The 22,221-nt window shown below is 39.4% G+C and overlaps 1 protein-coding gene across 3 annotated transcripts in view; it reads right to left on the minus strand.

The window, feature by feature from the left end:
- Nucleotides 1-22,221, minus strand: part of efr3a (EFR3 homolog A (S. cerevisiae)) — a 122,955-nt gene that overhangs the window by 36,613 nt on the left and 64,121 nt on the right. For all 3 annotated transcript variants that reach the window (XM_062987566.1, XM_062987567.1, XM_062987565.1), the window contains exons 9-10: nt 9,662-9,740; nt 3,211-3,346 (exon numbers count right to left, since the gene is read on the minus strand). In XM_062987566.1, the coding sequence (XP_062843636.1) occupies nt 3,211-3,346; nt 9,662-9,740 (215 nt within the window). The remainder of the gene's footprint in view (nt 1-3,210; nt 3,347-9,661; nt 9,741-22,221) is intronic.

Here is a 22,221-nt window from a genome sequence, read left to right on the forward strand (position 1 = left end):
TCTTTTAAGTGTGATGAAAAGGAATGGCAACATTACAAAGTGGTAAATGCTTTAATGTTCCAACTTTTTTTGGAATGTGTTGCAGGCCTGAAATGCAAGAATAGATGTTTAATTATAAATGAAATGAAGCTGAGCAGATAAAACATGAAATATCTCAGGTTCATCTTGTCTGCAATCAAATAAAAGTTAAAGTAAATGTAAGAAACTCTTGTGTTTTTTATTATTTGCATTTTCCATGCTGTCCCAACTTTTTCTGATTTGGGGTTGTAATTAAAATTCCAAAAGATTGCTAGGATCGTCATGTCACTAGCAAGTTTGTGTACACTTTTGGCTACAACTATATGAGCTTCAGCTACCTTCTTTTTCACAATCAGAGAGACACCACACAACTAAAACTCAACCTAAATAACCTATACAGCAGTTTTTGATCTCCCACACACCACAGCATCATACCTATGGTGTACAAATTCTGCAAAGAAAGGGAATTACAATTAAAAAAAAATTACAAATGTTTTTATTGCTTTTAATTTACAGAAATTTCCTTGATTTTTTTATTTTAATATATTTATTAATAGTAATAGTTTATCTCCTACTAATACATTTCTCATTCTCTTTTCTGTCTGTCCTCTGTCTGTCTGTCTTGATTGACCGATTGATTGATTGCAGATTTTCCACTTTATCTCCCAATCTAGTCATTTCCCTTGGCCGATTGTGAATCTGCTGTTGTCGCACAACCCCTGATCTGATCAAGAAGAACTGAAACCCGATGTGCTGCCTTTACAGCGTGTCCAATCAGCGGCTGCTTCATATCACCTGCCAGTGTTGGGTTTCCACACAAAGCCAGAAAAGCCACGCTATGCTTCATGTGACTCCCCAACACACTCATGCAGACACAATATTATTAAAAATCCACCCTATTCACTAAAATCCACCCTAATCCACCCAAAAACCACCTATTTTGATTAGGTGGCTTTATTAAATACAGTGCTTATTTACAATAGTTTCATAAAAAGCTGACCAGCTTTTGCAATTGTTTTGAATAGTTACATTGGTTTTTGTAGTATAAGTTTTAAAACTGGTTTATGTTGGTTATCAAACAGCATTTGTTGTGTTTTATGTGGGTTATGATGTTTTTTTTACCTCACAGACCAGTATTTGTTGTGTTAAAAAACTAGCACTTAACAGCTTAATTATACCAGCAATGGATTAGTATTTTTTAGCAGAAACTAGCGTAGACCAACAATCTGCTAATACATTTCTGTTGTGACTATTTGCCAAGCTACATAGCCAAAGGTCTTTGGACACCCTGGGGGGCAGTTAAAACAATCAAAAACAGACCAATTTTATTATTTTTTCATTCCTTTATTCATTTATTCTTTTTTTTTTTTTTTTTTTTTCATATTTCCAATTTCCTTTTGCAATTCCCCGTTTGCACCACCCACATGTTGGCTGAGAAGAGTCAGACCAGCACCTGCCTTCTCCATTAGACGAGTAATCACTGGCTAAGTATATATATATTATTTTATTATACTATATATTCTATTATTTTTTCTACACCATATTTGTATATAGCAGAGCTCCTGTACATCCCTTCCTCATTGTGTTTTCTATGTTTTCATAATTTTCTTTTGCCTGTCAAGGTCAGCTGCGGCCTTTTAGCCTCTTTATACTTGACAAAGTGCACCTATCTAGAAGCATCTGCACTAAATGTTGGCAGTTCGCTCTAGGTAAGAATTTGTCAAGTTTTATATATCTCTAAAACTTCTTAAAGCTGCTAATTAAACATGACATTTCTAGAAGTATAGATACAAGAAAGTGAACAGCAAAGTCGGCAAAGCTATAATCAAGAAAAAAATATGGCATCACTGACTTACCCCCACACTCTTAAAGGTAATTTTCTAAAGGCTAAAAGCTAACTATTATTTCTAAGCTTTGAGATGTGTAATTCATTACAGCCATGAGTTTATTTAGGTAAAAAAGCAATGCATGCTTAATTTCTTTGAACCCAAAATATATGTTACAGTATACAGTACATTGTAATACAGTATACTGTATAGAACATTGCATACACTGACCAGGCATAACATTATGACCACTGACAGATGAAGTGAATAACACTGATTATCTCTTCATCACGGCACCTGTTAGTGGGTGGTAACAAAAAAATGAACAGTGGTAAACCGCTGCTGAGAGGGTCATGGGCGGCCAAGGCTTGCTGATGCATGTGAGAAGTGTAGCTCAACTTGCTGAAGAAGTTAATGCTGGTTCTGATTGAAAGGTGTCAGAATACACAGTGCATCCCAGTTTGTTGCGTAGGGGCTGCATTGCTGCAAACCAGTTAGGGTGCCCATGCTGACCCCTGTCCACCGCCGAAAGCGCCTACTATGGGCATGTGAGCAATGGAAGAAGGAGGCCTGGTCTGATGAATCACGTTTTCTTTTACATCACGTGAATGCACATGGCAGCAGTGTGATGCATTGGGCAATGTTTTGCTGGGAAACCTTGGGTCCTGCCATCCATGTGGATGTTACTTTGACACGTACCAGTTACCTAAGAATTGTTGCAGACCATGGAATATCATGAAAATTCCCTGATGGCTGTGGCCTCTTTCAGCAGGATAATGCGCCCTGGTACAAAGCAAAAATTGTTCAGAAAAACAGAAAAGGAGCACAACAACGAGTTTGAGGTGTTGACTTGGCCTCCAAATTCCCCAGATCTCAGTTCAATCGAGCATCTGTGGGATGTGCTGGACAAACAAGACGGATCCATGGAGGCCCCACCTCGCAACTTACAGGAGTTAAAGGAACTGCTGCTAACATCTTGGTGCCAGATACCAAAGCTCACCTTCAAGGGTCTAGTGACCCCTTGACAGGTCAGGGCTGTTTTGGCAGCAAAAGTGGGACCAACACAATATTAGGAAGGTGGTCATAATGTTATGCCTCATAAGTGTATATCTCACTCTATCGTAAATTGATTTTATGAAGCCATAATGCTTTCCGCACTAAAAGATAAATCATATTTATTATTTATTTAAACAGACTGACATGCAGAGAGAGCAGAGGACAAAGGAACAAAGAAAGGGTGACAGGAAGAAATAGGAAAGTGATTTGTCAACAAAAAAAGTATTAACATTTTAATCAAAAGTCCAAAGCTGTATGAAAAATGTAAATCTACAATCAAACTGTCCACACACACACGGCTATGGCTTACCGACAGGACCCTTGGCTGCAATGGCGACAGTTTCCAGCAACACCTGGACGATACCTGCTCGTACACGTGGTGTGTCCTTGCTGTGTGTGTCCAGGTGGTTCAGAACCTGCTGGATCACATGATGGGCGTGCTGTTCCTGGATAATACACATAAATACAACCACACTGTTTAATTAGAAAAGCTACATTCAGTTTACATTCTGCTACAGACAGTTCTACACAAACACACATTCTGACAACAAGTCAACAAGTGGCAAACAACTTTGTGGCAACAGTTGGGGAGGACCCTCTTCTGTTCCAGCATGGCAGAGCCCTTGAACACATGGCAGGTTCCCTAAAGAGATTCCCATGGTTTTGTAATGGCATGTACTCCACATACAGTGCCTATAGAAAATCTTCATACCCCTTTGAAACGGTCACTTTTTAGTCTTACAGCCTGAAATCAAAACTCACAACAAAGAAATCTTTCTCTAGCTTTATTTACATATTTTGCCTTACAACATTCAAGCAATGAGAAAAAATGAAACGGTTCTGACAATTAATAAAAAAAATGAAAAAGTAGAATAACAGGGTTAGAAAAGTCATCAGTCCCCTGATTCAGTACTTTGTAGAGCCACCTTTTGCTTTAATTACAGCCATGGGTCTGTTTGGATATGTCCCTACCAGCTTTGCACATCTGGATTGGGGAATATTTGCCCATTCTTCTTTGCAGAATTGTTTGAGTTCAGTCAAATTTCGTGGTGACCGGCAATGCACTGCTCTCTTCAAGTCCATCCACAGATTTTCTATCGGATTTAGGTCAGGGCTCTGACTTGGCCACTGAAGGACATGTACCTTCCTATCCTTAAGCCACTGCTTTGTTTTTTTTTGGCAGTGTGTTTAGGGTCATTGTCGTGCTGGAAGATGAATCTCCTACCCATCTTCAGCTGTCTAGCAGAGGGCCGCATGTGTTCCTCAAGAATTTGGATGTACTGGGAAGAATCCATTTTCCCTTCAATCATGACCAATTGCCCAGTTCCTGCTGAAGAGAAACACCCCCATAACATTATGTTGCCACCACCGTGCTTCACAGTAGGTATGGTGTATTGTTGGTGGTTCAGAGTGGTTGGAGTTCAGTCCAAAAAGTTCAATCTTGGTCTCATCTGACCATAAAACCTTTTGCCACATGTCATTAGAATCTTCCAAGTGTTTTTTGGCAAAGCGCAAACGAGACTCAGCATGGCACTTTTTTAGGAGTGGCTTCTTTCTTGCCACCCTGCCATACAGGCCAGCTTTGTGTAAAGCATGCGAGACATGCACAGGCCAACCAACCTCAGCCATACAGCCTTGTAGGTCCTTCACAGTTGCCATTGGCCTCTTGGTAGCTTCCCTGATCAATGTCCTCCTGGCTCGGTCATCAAGTTTAGAGGGACAGCCCGATCTTGGCAAGGTGTTGGTGGTGCCATACACTTTCCACTTCTTGATAATGCTCCGAACAGTACTCAGAGGAATAGTTAAAGCCGCTGAAATCTTTTTGTATCCTTCTCCTAACTTGTGCCTTTCCACAACTCTATCACGGTGCTCTTTTGAAAGCACTTTTCAACCATGGTGTTACTATGCACTACTAGTAGTGGACTCGTCAAGGAACAGCTGGTTTTATTCTGAAGTAAGCAAAACCAGTACAATTGATGTCAGGTGTGGGCCAATTAGCCTGGTGTGTGATCTGGAAGGTGATTGGTTGTACCTGAGCAAGTTTATAATGTTCACTCTGGGGTTGGTTACTTATCCAAACCAGGTATTTTACTAATTAAATTATAATAATTTATCAGATTTTTTAAAGTGTATTTTTCACTTTGATGAAGTGATTGATGTGTAAATACAGCTGGAAAAAGTTAGACATAATTTCTTTTTATTTTCAGGGTTTAATGTGCCAAAAGGCAAGGATTTCGATAGGGTATGAAGATTTTCTATAGGCACTGTATGTTTCATAGTTCTATGCTGTAATCTTAATATTTTCTGTCACTGGATCAAAAGGTTCGAATCCAAACCAAAAAAAAAGGAAAAAAGAACCTTTTTTCACTGCACTTTACAGAGTAAAGCATTCTGCAGGAGTCCACCAAACTCAAACTGCTATACTGGTGGAAAACGAAAAAAAAAATTTATCAGTCAAGAGAACTCTTTCACTGCTTTAGAGTCCAATGGCAGTATATATTACATCCCTCCAGTTGACGCTTGAGAATGTGCATAGTAATCTTAGGCTTGCGTGCAAAAGCTCAGCTGTTAAAACCTAATCAAAAACACTTATGATGTGATGCCCTGGTTGCGCTGCTAAAACAAGGGATTCGAGTTTCAGGGGTGCCATTGACCTGTTTGGGAGCTCTATGGGAACTACTGACTGTTTGGTAGATAGGAATATTGGCGCTGCAACAACAAATCCTACAGTCTGGTTGAGCAACTGACCTGAGAAGCACAGGAATACTAGGAGTACAGCATGTTTGTACATGTTTGTTACGGCTCTATGTAGGAGTACATTTGCTAAAAAAAGAACCCCAAAGACTTTTCGCATTTCTGAGGGGCGTGTTTGGTCTGCGGTCCTCTTCGGCCAGGCTGAATGGTTTCAGATGAACAGTGTAGGTGCTGATGTTGCTTCCAGAGGCAGTTTGTACAACCCCCAAAAGTTGGGACAGTATGGAAGATGCAAATAAAATAAAAATGCAGTGTTCCTTACATTTACTTTGACTTTTATTTAATGGCAGACAGTTTGAACCCAAGACATTTCATGTTTTGTCTGCTCAACTTCATTTCATTTATTAATATACCTGCATTTCAGGCCTGCAAGACATTCCAAACAAGTTGGAACGGGGGCAATTTAGGGCTAGTAATGAGGTAAAAAAACTAAATAATGATGTGATTACAAACAGGTGATGTCAACAGGTGATTGTAATTATGGTTTAGTACAAATGCAGCATCCAGGAAAGGCTGAGTCTTTGATGAGCACAGATGGTCAGAGGATCTCCAGAAAATTAATGAAATGTTTAAAAACAATGTACCTGAAAGAAAGATTGGGGATCTGCATATTTCTCCATTTACAGTGCATAATATCATAAAACAATTCAAGGAATCAAGAGGAATTTCAGTGTGTAAAGGCCAAGGGTGCAAGCTTAAGCTGAACACCCGTGATCTTCGATCCCTCAGACGGCACTGCATCAAGAACCGCCACTCAACAATAGCTGAAATAACCACATGGGCAAAGGATTACTTTGTCATGCACTACATTACAGAGTTACATGCACAAATGGAACTTAAAACTTTACTGTGAAAAAAAGAAGCCTTATTGTTAACCACGTCCAGATGTGGCGTCGACTTCTCTGGGCTTGGAGGCATCTAGAATGGACCACCACACAATGGAAACGTGTATTGTGGTCAGATAAATCAGCATTCCAGGTCTTTTTTGGAAAAAAATAGACGCTGTGTGCTCCAGACCAAAGATGAACAGGACCATCCAGACTGTCATCAGCAACAAGTCCAAAAGCCAGGGTCTGTCATGGTATGAGGCTGTGTCAGTGCCCTTGGCAAATGTCATTTACACTTCTGTGATGGCAGCATTAATGCAGAAAAGTACATTCAGATCATAGAGCAACATATGCTGCCTTCAAAATGTCATCTTTTCCAGGGACGTCCATGCATTTTTCAACAAGACAATGCAAAATCACATGCTGCACACATGCACGCATGGCTGTGGAAGAAGAGGGTACAGATACTGGACTGGCCTGCCTGCAGTCCTGATCTGTCCCCAATAAAGAATGTGTGGAGAGTTTTGAAATTAAAAATGTGACGACCATGATCTTAAGACGTGTTTGCAGGAAGAATGGGACAAAATAAAAGCTGAAACACTAAATCACTTGGTATCCTCAGTGCCAAAACGTCTTTTAAGTGTGGTGAAAAGGAATGGCAACATTACAAAGTGGTAAATGCTATACAGTCCCAACTTTTTTTGGATTGGATGTTTATTAATAAATGAAATTAAGTTGAGCAGAGAGAACATAAAATATCTCAGGTTCATCCTGTCTGCAATGAAATAAAAGTCAAAGTAATTGTAAGAAACTCTGTGTTTTTTATTATTTGCATTTTCCATGCTGTCCCAACTTTTTCTGATTTGGGGTTGTAACAGTTTTGGTACTTATTTCAGTTCACTTTAAAATATTATTGATTACAATTTACTTGAACAGAAGAATGATCCATATATTGGTGCATATTTGACCAGTTTCTTTTAACCAATAGCCAATCAATATTAGACAAGAGCGTCCTCTTTAAGCATCCCGATTTCATATTAAGAAGTCTTCCTGCTTTATTCAATAAAATACAGCATAAAGTATTGTAGAACAGTAAGACGGACATAAACACCATGAGCAGAATCAATATTCAGAATATAGATTTTAAACAGAGAATTTAAGAAGCAAAGAGTCCATCACAAGCACTAACTAAACTTGCTACTCAAAAAATAAAGATGCAGTCGGTATAAGATCCTTCTGGCAACATATGTGTATAAATTAGATCATATGCAGAGTTTTACCATTATATTAAAGCATGATACAAAATATTTAGATACAAATACATATTTATGAGTTTAAAAAGTATTTTTTTTTCACCATACTAAAAAAAGCAGCTTCTGTTTATGATTTTAATGCGTAATTGTTCTGTTATTGTGATATAGCTCAGCTGCTGAAGGAGTTCGGCGGTGAGTCACGTTGAAGTCATGTTCTTCTGTGTTGCCATTTTTGACAGGCATACGAGGCAAGGTGGTGCAGATGATTAATGTGTCAGTCATTAATTTTCTTTAGGTGGAAGTATTTCTATAGAAATCACGACTTTCTGCTGCCATATGGAGCCAGCACACTTAATTTCAGGGAACTCAGCTGGAGTTTGTGAGTGCGTAGAATGTTTGGAACCATCCTGGATGAGGATGCTGCCTCAGAGGCAATGTGACAACTGGAGTGGTCCCCATGCAGTGGAACCATACTGAACACAGACTGCATTTGATGATGGTAGAAGGCCTACTGTTGTGTTTCACCTTTCCTGGCTTGCATTTAGGGTTCGCATTCTTTCCTTTTTTTCAGCGTACTGGGTTGTTGCAGGCGATAGGAGCAGCCTGTCACGTGGCATCCAATTCTCAGTTCTGTACTATCACTCTGGTTATACCCTTTTTTATTAGTAGCTAGCCACAGTATCGTTCTACCTTGGTTAAATATCCTGCACTTGGATTATTAATTTGGATTTTGAATTTTCATTTCCAGTACTCGCCGGTGCCGGGCTTTACCTCACACTTCAGTAGCAAGGTGCGACCCACCCAGTTACACTTACTGATGATTTAAAATAAATAAATCCCTGAATAAGTATGTATTACATTACATTTACATTTGTGGCATTTAGCAGATGTTTTTATCCGAAGCAACATGTGCGGCTCAAACCTGCAACCTTATGACTACTAGTCCAGTAGCTAAATCACTGAGCTACCACTATGTAAACTGTCGACTGGCACACACAAAGGGTGAACTCACGGTGAGTTAGAATGAGTTGCAAATCAGCAGTCTGACCTCATGGCTGATGATAGCCTAGCGGGTATTAATCGGAAGGTTGTGGGTTTAAATACCAATGTCATGCAGCAACTGCTGGGAACTTAAAGCCTTAACGATGGCTGGCCCTCCAGTCTTGGCTCTCCAAGCTTCCAAACAAGCTGGGATGTACACCTGTAGGATGGAGGTCCCTGCTGAGTCTCGTTCCTCTCAAGGTTTCTTCCTGTATTTTAAAGCGAGTTTTTCCTTGCCACTGTCGCCCTCGGCTTGCTCAACAGGGGTTTTTGGTCTGTTGGTCCTGGATTCTGTAAAGTTGCTTTAAGACAATGTCCATTGTAAAAAATGCTATACATATAAATTTGACTTGACTAAATGTACTGTATGTATAACAAATAAAGGCATTCCAATTGCCCTGGATTATTATAGATAAAAGTATCTAATCTCAGTTTTATTTAAATGAATTTAAATAACCGTTTTTACCTGACAGCACTTATCACACAATAAATTCTTTGTCTGTTATCAGTTAAACGGTTAATTAGTAGCATCCCTAGTCTGCACCTGTTAGCTATGTGTATGGCTGAATTGGTCAAAACAACTAATTAAAATTGGTAGCCACATGTTTTCGGCCATGTAGTTTATCTGGACACAAAGTGTGTGCGTGTGTGTGAGTTAGTGACCGACACACACGCACACACATTTACCAGCAGCCATAAACACTTAACCCCCCTTCAATTCCATCTGTAAATGTGAATTGATTGTCTCTTATCTTTGATAGCTGCTGTTGAACACCTGGGATCCCCAGGCGAAAAAATCAAAGGCGAGAAGGTGTGGAGAGAAAGAGAGGAAAGGACAGGAAGGGGAATTAGAGTATTTGTACATATTTCTATGTGCATATCTTGCCTGTATGGAGAACATTATGATCCTGAAGCAGGATACAGCAAACTCGTTTGGATCCCACAAATGATGATTATCAAAATGCCTGAAAGAAACAAAGAGAGAATAAGGTTACACACAAACACACACACACTACATGACCTAATGAAGGTACCGCTCACATCATATGACTTAACTGTTTGTTATTGCCTTTCTGTGAACACAGAAGTTACACACACTACACCACTACAGTCTTGCCAAATCGCTAGTCTGTATTTTAGCAAAAATGAAACCAATACATTTCCAAGGCCCTGACCCATCATTCACTGTAAAACAATTTGCTACTTAACATCTGGCCCAGTGAACTGTACACTGATTAGCCATAACATTAAAACCACCTCCTAGTTTCTACACTCACTGTTAATTTTATCAGCTCCACTTACCATATAGAAGCACTTTGAAGTTCTACAATTACTGACTGTAATCCATCTATTTCTCTACATACTTTTTTAGCCTGCTTTCACCCTGTTTTTCAATGGTCAGGACCCCCACAGGACCACCACAAAGCAGGTATTATTTAGGTGGAGGATCATTCTCAGCACTGCAGTGACAATGACATGGTGGTGGTGTTAGTGTGTGTTGTGCTGGTATGAGTGGATCAGACACAGCAGCACTGCTGGAGTTTTTAAATTCCGTGTCCACTTACTGTCCACTCTATTAGGCGCTCCTGCCTGGTTGGATCACCTTGTAGATGTAAATTCAGAGGCGATCACTCATCTATTGCTGCTGTTTGAATTAGTCATCTTCTAGACCATCATCAGTGGTCTCAGGACGCTGCCCATGGGGCGCTGTTGGTTGGATATTTTTGGTTGGTGTACTATTCTCAGTCCAGCAGTGACGGTGAGGTTTTTTTCAAAACTCCATCAGCGCTGCTGTGTCTTATCCTCTGTAGGATATACTCTGTAGTGGTCCTGGGAGAGTCCTGACCATTGAAGAACAGCATGAAAAGTAGCTAACAAAGCATGCAGAAAAACAGATGGACTACAGTCAGTAATTGTAGAACTACATATATATACTTCTATATGGTAAGTGGAGCAGATAAAATGGATAGTGAGTGTAGAAACACGGAGGTGGTTTTAATGTTATGGCTGATCGGTGTATATAGAGGAATTGTTTTAACTTCTTATAAAGTTATTAATATTACTGACAATTATTATTTCAGGACATTGTTGACAAATGTCTATGCAGTCTTAACTTGCGCCTAAGATAACAACGTTCACTCTTCCCAGAAGGATTTCCACAATATTTTAGAGTATGTCCAGAAATATGTGTCCATACATCAAAAGAGAACTGATGAGAACAAGAACTGAAATTTGATGAAAAGGCCTGGCTCGCGATCGATGTTTTAATTTATCTCAAATATGTTCACTTGGGTTGGTTTGAGGTCAAGGCGTTATTTACCACCACGGTACTCCTGAGAAATAATTTACCTGTCAGGATCTGAAGGCATCGGTGAAACCTGATCATATTTTTTTCTGGTACTTCATGTAATAACAGGAAAACAAGCTTGTCAAAAATGTAAAATATCTGAATACTAGACAGTGAGTATTATTACACTCAGGTTGGGGTCTTGATAAGTTTATTAGCAACAATAAAATACTTACAGACATGCAGAACAACCTATAATGATCCTTTTATTTACATATTTTACCAGTAACTGCATATTGTAATTAATACTGTGCTCAAAAACGTTAATAGGTCCCTACATCTAATATCTATGTTTATGCGTAATGTGTTGTACTATTCCTCAAGTATTTTATCAGTGGACACTTTCTGACCAAATGATGCTGTTGGCTTTATATTTTTGGGTAGAGCACTTTTCTCCTTCCAGAATTGACAGTACAGTGTGTAAATCTTAACACCACTGCTACACCTGATACACTTATACCAGCACAACACACTACCATATCATTACCATGTTAGCGTCAACCAAAAAAAGGTGTACCTAATAAAGTGCTTGGTGAGTGCATATTATGGCATTTGCAAACACTTTTATCCAGCATGGCTTACATTTGTGATCTGGCAACTGAGGGGTAAGAGCCTGCCTTAGGAGCTTGAACCAGCAACCTAGTCCTGATTACTAGTCCAGAATCTTAACCACTGCGCTTACAAATGAACAACCCATTGTTTTAACTGGCTTGCAATAATCTGACGTCTGTAAAGTCTAATCCTAGTTTTAAATCATTATGCCTAAAATAAAAATAGGGTGGCATTGGTTGTGATCAAGACAAATCCATGCAAGAATGTTGTTTTGGATATTTAATTTACCCTTTATTAACCAAAGTCCAACCATACTGTACCAAGTCTGTCATTTTAAAACCATGTGTCCAAATTAAAACTAAAAAACTGAGCAGACAAAACCACCTGTCAGGCCAAATTTTAACCACAATTTAACAGAAATAATGATTATAATTTGTTTCTTTCATTTACAAACATTACACTAGGGCTGAAACGATTCCTCGAGTAACTCGAGTAAATCGATTACTAAAAATCATCGATTCAAATTTTTTGCATCGAGGAATCGTTTAATCCGCACAACCATATACAGCTCACGGTGTTTCACACGGACGACTTTCACTTTTGCGCAGCATGTTTAACGCTGTGTGCAGGTGACGAGAAGAATCTGAGGGCTGCGTCCCAAATATCTTAAACATAAACAGAACTTAACAGGACTTGATCCGGGTTCTTTTTGCGGACAGTTTAATGAACACTACGTATTTGGACCTCCGTGAAGCTGGCCCCCCATGTGGTCAGAAATGGAATATAAATATTATTATTCGTTTGTGCTGCGTTTGTGCTGGTTTGTGCCGTAGGAATCATCGTTTGTGCTGGCACCGTTTTAGAGAAATTAAGTATTATATTTCATTACCCGTGACGTCACTCAGCCCCCCATCAGAGCCCAGATTGCACCAAAACCATCTCATTCGTTTGTGCTACGTTTGTGCTGGTTTGTGCTGCTAAAAGAAACATTTGTGCTCTTTTATTTCTCAAGTTATTACGCTATAAATATTACACCCGTGACGTCACCAGCCCCCCATCAGAGCCCAAATTGCACCAAAACCATCTCATTCGTTTGTGCTACGTTTGTGCTGGTTTGTGCTGCTAAAAGAAACATTTGTGCTGTTTTAATTCTTAAGTTATTACGCTATAAATATTACACCTGTGACGTCACCAGCCCCCCATTAACGTCCAAATTGCATCAAAAGCATCTCATTCGTTTGTGCTACGTTTGTGCTGGTTTGTGCTGCTAAAAGAAACATTTGTGCTCTTTTAATTTTCAAGTTATAGGCTAAATTCTCTCTTTTTTTTTTATTAAGTGAGGACACTTAGCCCCTAACAATGTTAAAATTGCATCACAGAGTGAAATTTATTATAATCAAATTACCTTTAAAAACCTTTAACATTTTAAATGTTAAAATGTTATCCATAACATTATCCATACACATGTTACACAGCTAAATTGATTTGTGAATTCCAAATGTTAATGTTATTTCAAAGGTTTTAAATGCTTGTGGGCCGTCAACAAGTATATTCTACCTACAGACTCACCAAATAATCAAAATGTAACATACAGTGTATCACAAAAGTGAGTACACCCCTCACATTTCTGCAAATATTTCATTATATCTTTTCATGGGACAACACTATAGACATGAAACTTGGATATAACTTAGAGTAGTCAGTGTACAGCTTGTATAGCAGTGTAGATTTACTGTCTTCTGAAAATAACTCAACACACAGCCATTAATGTCTAAATGGCTGGCAACATAAGTGAGTACACCCCACAGTGAACATGTCCAAATTGTGCCCAAATGTGTCGTTGTCCCTCCCTGGTGTCATGTGTCAAAATCCCAGGTGTAAATGGGGAGCAGGGCTGTTAAATTTGGTGTTTTGGGTACAATTCTCTCATACTGGCCACTGGATATTCAACATGGCACCTCATGGCTAAGAACTCTCTGAGGATGTGAGAAATAGAATTGTTGCTCTCCACAAAGATGGCCTGGGCTATAAGAAGATTGCTAACACCCTGAAACTGAGCTACAGCATGGTGGCCAAGGTCATACAGCAGTTTTCCAGGACAGGTTCCACTCGGAACAGGCTTCGCCAGGGTCGACCAAAGAAGTTGAGTCCACGTGTTTGGCGTCATATCCAGAGGTTGGCTTTAAAAAATAGACACATGAGTGCTGCCAGCATTGCTGCAGAGGTTGAAGACGTGGGAGGTCAGCCTGTCAGTGCTCAGACCATACGCCGCACACTGCATCAACTCGGTCTGCATGGTCGTCATCCCAGAAGGAAGCTGACGCACAAGAAAGCCAGCAAACAGTTTGCTGAAGACAAGCAGTCCAAGAACATGGATTACTGGAATGCCCTGTGGTCTGACGAGACCAAGATAAACTTGTTTGGCTCAGATGGTGTCCAGCATGTGTGGCGGCGCCCTGGTGAGAAGTACCAAGACAACTGTATCTTGCCTACAGTCAAGCATGGTGGTGGTAGCATCATGGTCTTGGGCTGCATGAGTGTTGCTGGCCCTGGGGAGCTGCGGTTCATTGAGGGAAACATGAATTCCAACATGTACTGTGACATTCTGAAACAGAGCATGATCCCCTCCCTTCGAAAACTGGGCCTCATGGCAGTTTTCCAACAGGATAACGACCCCAAACACAACCTCCAAGATGACAACTGCCTTGCTGAGGAAGCTGAAGGTAAAGGTGATGGACTAAACCCAATTGAGCACCTGTGGCGCATCCTCAAGTGGAAGGTGGAGGAGTTCAAGGTGTTTAACATCCACCAGCTCCGTGATGTCATCATGGAGGAGTGGAAGAGGATTCCAGTAGCAACCTGTGCAGCTCTGGTGAATTCCATGCCCAGGAGGGTTAAGGCAGTGATAATAATGGTGGTCACACAAAATATTGACACTTTGGGCACAATTTGGACATGTTCACTGTGGGGTGTACTCACTTATGTTGCCAGCCATTTAGACATTAATGGCTGTGTGTTGAGTTATTTTCAGAAGACAGTAAATCTACACTGCTATACAAGTTGTATACTGACTACTCTAAATTATATCCAAGTTTCATGTCTATAGTGTCGTCCCATGAAAAGATATAATAAAATATTTGCAGAAATGTGAGGGGTGTACTCACTTTTGTGATACACTGTAGCTTGAAAAAGTTTAGTCACAGCAAAATTCCATGGTTTGTGTTATAGCTCTGATGTCTTTGTTATTCTATTTATATAGGTCTTCAAACCAGAGTAAGAAGTAAAGGCTTTAACAAGACCACCCAGTAATGCAAGAGAGAAATCAGAAACAACTTCTTTTGGTACAGATGCTCCTCCTCTAAGCCATTCAGAGACCCAGTTTGATATGGCGTTAATGTCATGCCGCTCAGACAGCATTTGCACCACTGGGATGTGAATAGAAGTATCTCCATGTGAGGACAGAACTCCTTGATATGGAAATACATGTGCGGATGTGAGCCTTTTGACTACTGTACCTGTAGCATCAAAACTTACACTTGAGTCTTTACTAGTATTTTGTAGACTAGTAGTTGAGAGGGGGTCCAATAGTGGCATAAAAAATTTGTCAAGGCCGATGTCATGAATACTGCCCCTATGAGGCACACTGTATTTTATTAGATGAGGGGGAAAGGATGGGGTGTTTGTGTTCTACCTCCCTATCCCCTCTCTCTTGTTTGGCTTTTCTTAATGTATTCAGGCTTGGTAGGTGGGTAGCTCTGGGTTACCGAGTAGCATTATCTTGTAAGCCTCTGTGGCTCGCCACACATGTAGCAGTTTTTTACCCTGCCAGAGTTCTTCAGAGACCGGCAGCCTTTTCTCTCCAGATAGCATGTGCTTTGCCTTTCCAGTATGAAGACTGTCATCAATGTAATCAATTCTGCATTTTAGCACTGCTGGTGTGCTCACCTCTGGTAGACTCTCACTGGAAATGGACAATTTTGCAGTACAGTGGCCAGTGATGTCAATGCACTTAGATGCACTGTGTGGGTACACTTTTGCTCTCTTGAAACTAAGTATGCAGGCTAATCTGGTTATGTTCCAGATCTCTTCATTTGTCTTTCACTTGCCTTTTAATGTGTATGTACAGCATATGTTTGTTTTATATTTTTCACAGAACTGTCCAATCTTGTTTTAAATGTCATTAATATGATTAAAATTCTCAGAGGACTATTACAGGGTTTTATTAGAAGCAATAAATTACTTTAAAATGAGAATTATGTGTTTATGCACTATGAAAACTCTTTCCTGGAATGTCTCTTCCAACAGTTGCCTGAGGAGAGGACAAAAGAAAAGTATGCTCAGACCTTAGTCAAACGTGACTACCAACTTTTTGTTGCTAGGACAATGGTCTTTCTCATATGTGTTTTTTTTTTTTTTTTTAAATAAAGCTTGCATAAAAATAATGTTTTATTATGCCATGCCTTGGGTTGTTGAAGCCCAATTTACTGGCCAGTGAGCATAATTGAAAGGTAGGTCTTTATAATAACGTGGTAATGTGGTGTATAGTGGAGCAGAATGACATTCTGCCAAGGTTTTGGTGCAGCGTGCTATCTAGTGAAAGGGAAAGTACAAACAAAATGAATGAGTGCAGTGTAATTAGACAAGGCAGTGCATCTTAATACAATAAATATGCAGGGCAGCATGATGGAAAGTATAAATGTGTAAAGTATGCAGATTTGTGAAGACCTAACAGAACTGACAGCAAGTTGCACAGGGAGATGGATAAACAAGTATAACCTTAATGACTAATATGACGTTATATGGTGAGGGTTATATATTTTTGTGTTTTGTAAGTGGATGCTGCAGTAGATTCTTGCAAACAATGTTAATGAGCCGAGGATGCTTTGGGGTTACTTCTTTACAGTGTCATTACAGTGATACACATATGGGAATCCATTGCCCCAACCATGAAAACCATAAATGTCCCACAGTCTAGCGAACCCTTTGCTGATCACCAGTAAACTGCATGTCAAATTAGACATGCATTGCATTCTTCATAAAATACTTGTATTCATACAACAAACAATCCAACTCTGCCTCAGTATTTTATTACTGATGTTGAGTCTACTTAGACACTTTTCTCTTCATAAAGTGACAATAAAGTACAAAATATTGAAAATAGGTCATCTTACTGTTATTTTAGTCACATTTTTACCTGGAAAAGAAATTTTAGGGGTTTAAATTTAAGTTGTGCTTTCTGAAAATGACTGCTTACAGTCAAACAGGTCCCCACCCTGTATCTCAGACTTTGGTCCTCATGGAAACATGGCTTAAAATAAAGATTCCCACCGTTAAGAAGTTATTCCACCGTTATTTATCAAAGGACTTTTGACATTAAAATTATTGATGCGACTAAATAAGAATGAATAGAGAGAATGCCATGTAAAACCTATACTTTTGTAGTGTATATTTCTGTAGTGTTAAGTGATTCACAGTTTACAAACGTCTGGTAAGTTATGTTCTGCCATAAGTTGTGTATATTGCAGGAATATCAATTAAAACATGAAAACCATTTAAAACTGCGTGTTTAGTTTCAAGAGGATATTGAAGAGGATACGCAGTATGGCTGAGTGCTTTGACATATCTGTGCAAAGTGGAATCCACATCCAATGACGTCACCCAGATGAGATGACGTCAAACAAAATGATGTCAAACAAATGAGATGGTTTTGATGCAATTTGAACATTTTATTGGGCTAAATGTCCTCAATTTATAAAAAAAAGTATTATTTAGCCTATAACTTGAGAAATAAAAGAGCACAAATGTTTCTTTTAGCAGCACAAACCAGCACAAACGAATGAGATGCTTTTGGTGCAATTTGGACGTTAATGGGGGGCTGGTGACGTCACGGGTGTAATATTTATAGCGTAATAACTTGAGAATTAAAACAGCACAAATGTTTCTTTTAGCAGCACAAACCAGCACAAACGTAGCACAAACGAATGAGATGGTTTTGGTGCAATTTGGGCTCTGATGGGGGGCTGGTGACGTCACGGGTAATAAATATATAATACTTAATTTCTCTAAAACGGTGCCAGCACAAACGATGATTCCTACGGCACAAACCAGCACAAACGCAGCACAAACGAATAATAATATTTATATTCCATTTCTGACCACATGGGGGGCCAGCTTCACGGAGGTCGAATTTGGACACGTTCGCCGCTCCTGCGAACTGAACGTATCAGTTTAGGACGCAGCCGAGATTTGATAGCGCGGACTGCAAAATATAGAGAGAAAATAGCGAACAGGAGGAGACTGGACAGAGAAAACCACTGAAAGTTTGAGATCATTTTAAGCTGATAAAACTAAAACTCAGTATAACATCCACACCATCAGAGCGTCGTGTTTACTTTACTCATGTTTACTGACTTTACTTAGTTTCAACCACCACAGGCTTTTATGAAGATTTAGTCACACACACACACACACACACACACACACACACACACACACACACACACACACACACCAGATCTACCTCATCTAGAGACACAATCCTGACAGATTTTTATCCCCCTACAAACACCACAAAACCTCCCAACAAAATATTAAAGCTTTATGTTCTGCGTGAGCTGTAGCTGAAACTTTGAAAGTTGCACAAATTACAGGCTTATGTTCATGTATTTTTGTTTATTATTATTTATGACTTGATGACCTGATGTTTCAGGTTGCCTGTTTACATTTTAAAAGTAAATTGATTTATTTTTGATTTATTTATTTTTGCATTTAAAAAATGTTAAACTGTCCTGTATGCAAGGAATACAAATGTACAGTTTGGTTTAAGAAACATGTCTTATTTAATCTAATATGTATTTGTTTTTGCTCTTTGTTAAAGCAAAAGTATTTCTTATCCGATTACTCGATTAATCGCTGGAATAATCGATAGAATACTCGATTACAAAAATAATCGATAGTTGCAGCCCTACATTACACATCTTTACAAAATAAAAAAAATAATATTTTTTACAGCACAAAACTTGGGAGATGTGAGAGACAGCAGAGTCAGAGTGAAAAACCCACAAAACAACAGCTGTAAAGATTTAATCAAGAAGCAAACAATTAAAAACAACTGGTCTGTTATGCAAATATGACTGTACATGTGCACCACATCAGTATGTGCCTGTACTTTCATGTGTAACAATATGGTTGAAACTGTGTAGACATCTGACCTTGAGCTTATAAAACAGTTTAGCTATACAAGTCTCCACTTATCTGAGAAAGCTTAAAGTGTGAATTTTTTCCCATTCAGTTAGAACATACACAGATTAACCATAACATTAAAACCACCTCCTTGTTTCTACACTCACTGTCCATTTTATCAGCTCCACTTACCATATAGAAGCACTTTGTAGTTCTACAATTACTGACTGTAGTCCATCTGTTTCTCTGCATGCTTTGTCAGCTCCCTTTCATGCCATTCTTCAATGGTCAGGACCCTCACAGGACCACCACAGAGCAGGTATTATTTAGGTGGTGGATCATTCTCAGCACTACAGTGACACTGACATGGTGGTGGTGTGTTAGTGTGTGTTGTGCTGGTATGAGTGGATAAGACACAGCAGCGCTGATGGAGTTTTTTAACACCTCACTGTCACTGCTGGACTGAGAATAGTAAAAAAAAAAATCCAGCCAACCGCGCCCCATGGGCAGCGTCCTGTGACCACTGATGAAGGTCTAAAAGATGACCATCTCAAACAGCAGCAATAGATGAGCGAGTGGACACGGTATTTAAAAACTCCAGCAGCACTGCTGTGTCTGATCCACTCATACCAGCACAACACACACTAACACACCACCACCATGTCATTGTCACTGCAGTGCTGAGAATGAACCACCACCTAAATAATACCTACCCTGTAGTGGTCCTGGGAGAGTCCTGACCATGAACAGCATAAAAGGGGGCTAACAAAGACTGCAGAGAAACAGTCAGTAATTGTAGAACTATAAATTGCTTCTATATGGTAAGTGGAGCTGATAAAATGGACAGTGAGTGTAGAAACAAGGAGGTGGTTTTAATGTTATGGCTGGTCAGTGTATGTAAGGACAAACACTGATGTACAAGAAGGTCTGGCTCACAATCCGCTTTTTAAATAATCCAGTATGTGTTCAGTAGTGCACTGTTTGGGTGAGAAGGTCTGGCTCACAATCAGTGTTTTAATTAATCCAGTAGTTGTTCAGTAGGGTTGAGGTTCAGTAGGGTTGAGGTCAGGGCTCTGTGCAGGCCAATGAAGAGATCTGAATAGTCTTGCTGGAACAGGAAACATTCCCAACCAAAGTTGGAATCCCAGAATTTGTTTTGTAAAATAATGTCCTTTTAACACAGCTGAAATAAAATTTAGGAGGGGTGTCCACATACATTTGGTTACATATTGTATATTAACAGTAAGCAAAATATCCACTCTTCTGTCTTACTTTCTTCGTTTTGCTTTATTTTACATCCTGTACCTTTCCTGTTGCCTCTTTTCTATCATTCCATCCACCGCTTCCTCTCTTCATTTTTGTCTGCCTGTAGTCGCCATGGTGACGTCAATCTGCCCCGATCTGAGTTATTTTTAGAACTCCTGGAAGAAAGCCTTTCCAATCGTTCCTTCTAAACCCATGTCTCCTCCTCTTCCTCTCCCTCTTTCACTCCCCATCATGAGATTTATTCCTGATCAGAGGTACAGATCTCACCCCTAAAGCATAAACCGTCTTTTCTTCCCATGCACTTCAAAACGGTTCTCTCAACACACACATACATACACTAGCACAAAAGCTCAAACACCCAAAATCTACATCTTAAAAAAAAGCTATTTACGTTCAGACCTGACTATGGAAAGATGTTAACTAAGCACCACATTCAAATTACCATAGAAACAGATGGGAACAAATGAGACTCCTAGTTAAATTTGTTCAAAAGGAGGTGCGTGCATGGTGGCAGAATGCCTGAATGAAATGCTTTGATATTCTTTTAACACAATCACTGCGCTTGGCCTTAATTGGCCCATGACTGAGATGAGACAAAAGCATCTCATTAAAGAGCCTTGACGGCACAAACAGAGCACATTAGCCTCGGCTTTATGTATCTGTCAGAGCCGAGCGCTTAAAAAAAAGTCCCTGATCGATGAAATAGCTTCTAGTCACAGACCGCTTTTAAGCACTAATATGAATTAGGACAGTCTGTAAGTATTCTGAAGTTAGATTGGATACTTTTTAAATCGTTTGACGCCACCTGAAATTTAATTTAAGAAAATGCCAATACAAACACCATCTCTGAAGACAGAAAGGGCATTTTATAAAATATTTTAAAATCAAAATTAGAATATGTGATTTGTAGATTCTGCTTATACAAATTACTCAATGTTTTGGCTGACCAGGTTGTATTTTAGAAATAAAACAAATGCTACATTTGATCCCTGCAACACACTTGAAAAAAGTTTTATAACATTTAAGTTACACTACTTAGAAACATTCCACTATAAAGAGGTAAATTGGTAGCAAACATTGTGAGAAAATTGGCAATTAGTTAAATAAACATAACATTGGTAATAATTTAGGTCTTTTACCATCTACCGTACATAATATTGTAAAAAGATTCAATCACTCTGGAAAAATATTGGTTTATGTCAGGCACGGCCTGACAAGCTAGTATGATAAATACAGTGATTGTCACTTCACACAGTCCGCCACCACATCAGAAATTCAACCTAAAACAGTGGAAATGTGTTGTGATCTAAGTTAGTCTACGTTTAAGCTAGTTTTTGGAAAAAATAGATGTCGACTGCTCCATTCCATTATTGAGGAGGTAAACATTGTGATTTTAGAGATATACACCGATCAGACATAACATTATGATCACCTCCTTGTTCTACACTCACTGTCCATTGTATTAGCTCCACTTATCATAAAAGAGCACTTTGTAGTTCTACAATTACTGACTGTAGTCCATCTTTTTCTCTACATACCTTTTTAGCCTGCTTTTACCCTGTTCTTCAATGGTCAGGACCACCACAGAGTAGGTATTATTTAAGTGGTGGATCATTCTCAGTACTGCAGTGACACTGACATGGTGGTGCTGTGTTAGTGTGTGTTGAGCTGGTATGAGTGGATCAGACATAGCAGCGCTGCTGGAGTTTTTAAATAGCATGTCCACTCACTGTCCACTCTATTAGACACTCCTACCTAGTTGGTCCACCTTGTAGATGTAAAGTCAGAGACGATCGCTCCTTACAACGATCGCTGCTTACAAGGCACTGTTGGCTGAATATATTTTTGGTTGGTGGACTATTCTCAGCAGTGACAGTGAGGTGTTAAAAAACTCTATCAGCATTGCTGTGTCTTATCCACTCATACCAGCACAACACACACTAACACACCACCACCATGTCAGTGTCACTGCAGTGCTAAGAATGACCCATCACCCAAATAATACCTGCTCTGTGGTGGTCCTGACCACTAAAGAACAGCATGAAAGGGGGCTAACAAAGCATGCAGAGAAACAGATGGACTACAGTCAGTTATTGTAG

The sequence above is a fragment of the Trichomycterus rosablanca genome, chromosome 25, assembly GCF_030014385.1.
Source record: "Trichomycterus rosablanca isolate fTriRos1 chromosome 25, fTriRos1.hap1, whole genome shotgun sequence".
Lineage (NCBI taxonomy): Eukaryota > Metazoa > Chordata > Actinopteri > Siluriformes > Trichomycteridae > Trichomycterus > Trichomycterus rosablanca.